Here is a 5671-nt window from a genome sequence, read left to right as displayed (position 1 = left end):
TTTGTTAGAACAACTCAGCAAAATAAAATTCCGGTTTATTGTTGGACAACATTGTTTTCACACATACATCAAACAGGCCAAAAAAAATAAACAGCAACTTCATAGACAAAAAAAGGAAAAAAAAGAAACCTTTTATCTTTGGCCTTTTTAACCATCTCATACAAACCAACTACTTATAGTACAGCTAAGTACATACACAAAAAAAGTTACTGGAATGCTCGGAATAAGATTGTTTTTTTGTTGTTGTTTTTGCTTTTTTTACAAGGTTTTTTTTCTCCTTTGAGATAATGAACATGCTCACACCACAAGTAAAGTCAGAAGTAGGACAGAGAACGCTCCAAAGGCTGGTTTGGTCATCACGAGATCATTAAAAATGGCTGACCCCTAACAATATGTACAAAAATATAAAATGTAAATAAAAAATACAAACAAATTTTCCTTTTTAAAGTACTTTTAAGAAAAAAAGCAGGGCCTTGGAAGTTTTGGTTTTTTTCCTCCCCTGTTGCAAATTCACGTTGTGGTTTTGGTTGGGTGGTGGAGAGCGTGTGTCATCATCTGCGGGTGGCACTGCCCGTGGTGGGCGGGCAGGCAGGCGGGACTCTCTACTCGAAGGTGACCACGTTTAGATTCTGAGACGGGAAGTGGAAGGTGAATAGGTCACGGCGGCCTTTTTTTTTTTTAAGTTTAACTTTTCCTTTTTTGCTGTCTAGTCATCTTCATCAGTCTTCTGCTTCTTGGTGTCAACATCATCATCCTGGGCAGGGAAAGACGGGCAAGTCAAGGCCCCTTCCAGTGCACTGGGCCCACCTACCCACTGTCTGAGCTCTTGCTGGCAGTGAAGACCAAGCACTGGCAGCTCTAGAAGCCTCTAGAGCTCTGGGAAGCTGGGCCCAAGTTCCTTCCTGCTCCTGCTCAACACTGAGAAGCAGCACCCCAAACACAAGGTGAGTCCATCAGCCTCTCCAGCTACAGTGCCTCAGACCCCAAACCTCCCCCAGGCCAGAACCCACCTCATCATCTTCAGCTGCCCGCTTGCCCGTAGCTGCCTCAGCCTCCTCGTCTTCATCCTCTTCCTCACCTGGAGAATTAACCCAGGTAAACCACACTGCCTTCTCAGCCAACCGGGGGTGGGGAGCTGGACTGCAGTTCCTCAGGGAATCGCTCAGTAATAGATGCGCCAGGGTGGAATGTCCCTGATCTGTCTGCTGCCTGACAAACCAGGCAGTCAGGGTACCCACACATTGCCCACATAGGCACTTGTCTCCGGGGGGGAAGGTCCAGTGACCCAAGCAACTGTACCAAGGCTACACCCACAGATCAGTGAGGCCAGGGCTCTCCAGCAGGAATAAGAGTATGGGGTACAGCTTCACATCACTAGCCTAAAACAAGGCCGGTAAACTGGAACAGGGTCCAGTTGCAGGTGGTCCACTGGCCCCCACCCTGAGAGCCCAATTCCTACCCCTGTGCCAGAGGGGCCAAAGAAAGGTACCCGCCAAAAGAGGAGATGGACAAGGCTACTCACCATCACCTTCCTCCTCTTCCTCCTCCTCCTCTCCTCCTTCTTCCTCTTCTTCGTCTACCTCATTGTCAGCCTCCTGCTCCCCATTTTCCTCATTCTCAACAGAAAACACACCAGGTTAATGAACACAGAGCATCACTCTGGTCCCCATCCCCTCTTCCAAACCCTGCCCAATGCTTCTACAACCTCAGACCCCCTGAGGCTCCACACTAGGAGACGACACAAGAACCAACCAAGGGCTCAGCCTCCTCCACAACCCTGGACTAAGTCCAAAATCACTGGAGGGAGAGAGCTTCTTGGCCAGGAGCTGCTAGGTGGTCATGAGCAAGGTGGACACTCACAGCGTTCCCATTAGCAGGTGCGTCTCTTCCATTCTCTGCCTCCTCCACAACTTCCTTCTTCTCCTTTAAGTCCTTCAAAAAGGGAAGAAGGAACTAGTAAGCCTTTTAAGCAACCTACGGCTGGCAACTGGATCCAGGGTTACAGGTATGTATGTAGTGCTGGATGTCCAAAGTTTAAAAAGCCGCATATAACACATGGAACCCGTAGAAAGAAAAGCCACAGAATACGCAGCGTGTCCGTGGTCAGGATATTGTCCGATTTCGCAGCCCTTAAGAGAACACACTAAAAAGGCCATGTGGCACCACAGCCCCAAACCCGTCTGGCCGGGCAGACAAGCCCAGAAACACTTCACTCTCACACACACCCATCAGACTTGTTTCCAACCAGAGGGAGCTCCGCCTCTCACAAATCCTTCTGGGAAGGCAGCAGGTATGTGCCATAAATAAGGCAAAGGAGGGAGGGCCCCGACACTGCGGGAGAACTCCCGTGGGTGGACTAGCCAGGGAGGGGAAGGGAGGGAGCCAACAGGCGGAATTGGGGAGGCTGCCTCACCAGCCAGAGTCCGCGAAGCCAGAGCTCGAGAGCCAAACCCACGGTAGTCCAAGATGTGAGAACCTCACGCCTTTATAAAAAGGCCAAAAAAAACCACAAAAAACCACCCCAATGTCCCCCTTATTGGACAGCTGTCCGGGGGGTGGGAGGGCTGTGTCGCAAACCGTTGATGGAAATGGGCACAGGCTCAGGCGACGCGTGCCTAAGCCCGAGGCCTCTCTCTCGCTCAGAAGAGCGCGGCCCGGAGCGCCCCATCTCCCTCCCGGCTTCTAGCTTTTCTGTCCACGAGCACCTCGCAAAGGGCAGCGCCATGGCGGTCGCCCTGATGCCCTCTAACTTTTTCCATCCGGTGTGGCTGGGCCGGCGGCCAACACAGGCGTCGAGCGGCCCGGGGCGCCGTCCAGAGAGCCGCCCCGGGGCACCTGTCTGCCGGGTTGGCCCCAGCCGGCCCACCGTGGACACCGATGCCGCCCGCTCCCGCCCCCTGGCGGCCAAAGCCCCAGGGAGCGAGTGGGGGCGGGGGGAGGTCGCAGCGCGCAAGCGCACAGTCCCCGCCCGGCGGGCTTTGCGCGCGGGCCTCGGCACGCACCGCGCGCGCGGAGCACGTGGCCCCGGGGCCGCCGAGTGTCCCTGACCCTAGAGACCCAGAGCCGGGGGGCTGCGGCGGCCCCGGCCATCGCGCAAGGTGCGCACCAGTCTTTCCCTGTCTTCCGACGCCCACGCAGCCCCCGCCTCCCCCGCAGGCCTAGATACGCGGGCCTGCGTCTCTGCATTTGGCGGGTAAAGTCCCGCGGGAGGCCGCCTCTCCGTCCGCCGGGCTTTTTCAGCCCCACAACCTAAGTCGTCGAGGACGCGCTCCACACGGCTATTTAATGCCACTAGCGGGAAATCACCTTGGAGAAAAACAAACGCGGCCGTCCGCGCTGGGAAGGCCGATCCTCCCACCCAAACTAGTCCCCCGCTGGGCTCAGAGGGGATCGGCGGGCGCTCCTGCGGAAAGCCCGGTCGCAAGCTCCACTCCGCTGGGGGGAATCGCCCCTGGGAAGAGCGCCAGGTGAAGCCAGGGCCATTGGGGCTAAGGAGACGCCAAGGTGACTTGCGCCTGTCACCACGGCACGAGAGGGGTGCGGAGAAGGGCCGAAAGGTTAAAAAGCCTGTTCGCCTTCAAGTGTCGCGCTCCCGCCGAGCGGAGACGCTCCCCGAGACGGGCAGCGGGATTGACGCGGCGCGCAGAAGCGGAGCTGCGCCAAACGCACAGGACCTCAAAACCGCGGGCGGCAAGGAACCCATAGCACCGGACCCGACAACCCCCGGCGCCCAGCATGACCCCACAACGCGTCCGTCAGGGGCGGCCGCAGCTTTTGTTCGCCCGCGTCGCCCCCAGAGGGGCCGCGCACACGGTGCTCCAGGGCAGCCGCGGGGGGCGCCCACATCGTCGTCCCGGCGCGCCGCTCCTTCACTTTCCGTTTCCTCCCCTCCGGCGCGTGGGCTCGCTCGCTCGCTCCTCCTCAGCCAAACACGGCGCCGCTGGTGCATTACTGAAAACTAGGCGGCTGCTCCTGGAACGCTCCCCCCGGAAGACGCCCACCCCCGCCTCCGCAAGCGCCCAAGTCTAAGGAGACCTTCACACCTCCGCAGAAACGATCGACGGCGCGGCCGGCCGGCCGCCCACTCCGCCTTATCAGACCTCAGGGCAGACAAACCTCCTCTGACCGACTGCAAGGCGCGAAAAGGGGCGGCCCGGCGCCGAACAAAGAGCGCCGCCGGCGGGCAGTCGCCGCTACTTCCCGCAGCCGGCCCGCACACGCGCCCCCCCCACCCCAGCACTTCCGATTCCAAACGCGCTCGAGTTTCAAAGTTATTTCCGTGCGCCCTGCGGGCCGACGACCCCCCAGCCCGGCCCCTCTCCTCCTGCCGCCGCTCAGACGAATCACAAACAAGTTTCCGGAGCCGTGGAGCAACCTTCCCCCAGAGCCCCTCAGCCTCCGCGCCCCGCTCCCGCCCGACCCTGAGGGCGCCCGGCCCACTCCACCACGGGCATCGGGTCTGCCCGCGGCGCTTCCCGCCCCCTCCCCCGCACACACAAAGAGTGGACTGCCTGGGGGCCTAGGCCGAGCTCCCCGCAAGAAAGAGACACAGCGGGCTCGCGGCACCGCAGCCGTGGCGCGCCAAACACCGCTCCGGCGACAACGCGCGGACCCCGAAGGGGCGGACGGCGTCTACCCTCACCTTGGTGGTGATCTCGGAGCTGGTGTCCACGGCCGCGTCTGACATGGTGGGGCACGCCGGTGATCCTAAGCAGCGGATTAAGAAGAAAGCGAGAGTTCGAGGACTCTAGCGAAATAGCTGCCGGAGTCCGCGGCGGCGGAAGAGGCGCACGGCGGAGGTGGCTGCGGCGAGAGCGGAGCCAGACACGGGAACAATGCAAAGATGGCTTTTCAGAGCAGCCAGTGGGGAACTCACGCGGCGCCAGAACCTTTAATATAGATTATGGGCGGCGCTAGGCCTCCCTTGCCCGAATACTATTGGCTGAGCGCAGGGAGCGGGCGCTCGCTCATTGGCTCCATTCCGAACAATGGGCAAGCGTGCTTAAAGCGGCAGTGCCTTGGTGCGTCCCGCGCTGCGCAGTAGCCGGTCGCACTGTCATTCAGGGCCTGAGTTTGCCGGGTCTCCGCTGCGCGTACGCCGCGGGGGAAGGGCGCGCGGGAGCGCTCGGGGCGCGCGCTCCCGCTGCTGTTTTGCTGGGGCTGCTGACGCAAAAAGCTAAAGCGCGGCAAAGCTGCCCGCCCAGCCCCCCGTCCGCCCCTCCCCGTGGCTCCTCGGAAGGAGGGGGAGGGAAGAGGAGGTGGCGGCGGGCGCGCACGACGGCTGCCAGCGAGGGGGAGGGGAAGGCCGGGGTGCTGGGCTGAATTCACCCCGGGCGGTGCCCTTAGCCGTACCCGCGGAGATGCTTGCCCCCTGCGCCTGGGCACTCTCGAGCAAGAATTGTCCCAGCGCAAGTGGGCGTCATCCCCATGACGAGCGGTGAGGGCGGGAGGCCGAGACCCGCGTACCTGGACTGCCCGTCTTCTCTACCATGTCCACCCCATCTGCCCAGCCCCAGGGGCCCCGAGTCGTTGGGGAGGTCACCGACACTGCCCCCTACCATCATCCCCTGCGTTCTCCCCCCATAAGCCAGCCGAGGAGCGGGCTTCGAGCCAACCACACACTCAAGTGATTCACACATCGAGGGGACTCAAAAGCCGGTGCAGGCTTCTG

General features: G+C 60.4%; 1 protein-coding gene across 1 annotated transcript; it reads right to left on the bottom strand.

Annotated features, from left to right (window-relative positions):
• Nucleotides 1-4882, bottom strand: PTMA (prothymosin alpha). The gene is made up of 5 exons (XM_019627837.1): nucleotides 4643-4882; nucleotides 1861-1932; nucleotides 1523-1616; nucleotides 1011-1078; nucleotides 1-754 (listed from the first exon to the last, which is right to left on the bottom strand). Exons 1-5 carry the CDS (start codon nucleotides 4685-4687, stop codon nucleotides 707-709), a joined length of 327 nt encoding a protein of 108 aa, XP_019483382.1. The 5' UTR covers nucleotides 4688-4882; the 3' UTR covers nucleotides 1-706.
• Between the last annotated feature and the right edge of the window lie 789 nt (nucleotides 4883-5671).

This window comes from Hipposideros armiger, unplaced genomic scaffold (assembly GCF_001890085.2).
Source record: "Hipposideros armiger isolate ML-2016 unplaced genomic scaffold, ASM189008v1 scaffold_17, whole genome shotgun sequence".
In the NCBI taxonomy this organism is placed as follows: Eukaryota; Metazoa; Chordata; class Mammalia; order Chiroptera; family Hipposideridae; genus Hipposideros; species Hipposideros armiger.
Note: the sequence above shows the minus strand (reverse complement) of the source record. Positions and strands in the feature narration are given on the sequence as shown.

Bases quoted from the DNA above. Each gene is read 5' to 3' on its own strand.
- PTMA (XM_019627837.1), bottom strand. From the start codon at position 4,687: ATGTCAGACGCGGCCGTGGACACCAGCTCCGAGATCACCACCAAG. The intron at 1,617-1,860 runs GTGAGTGTCCAC...TTTTCTGTTGAG, and splicing joins CACCTGCTAATGGGAACGCT to AATGAGGAAAATGGGGAGCA. The intron at 755-1,010 runs GTGGGTTCTGGC...TTCCCTGCCCAG, and splicing joins GGGCAGCTGAAGATGATGAG to GATGATGATGTTGACACCAA.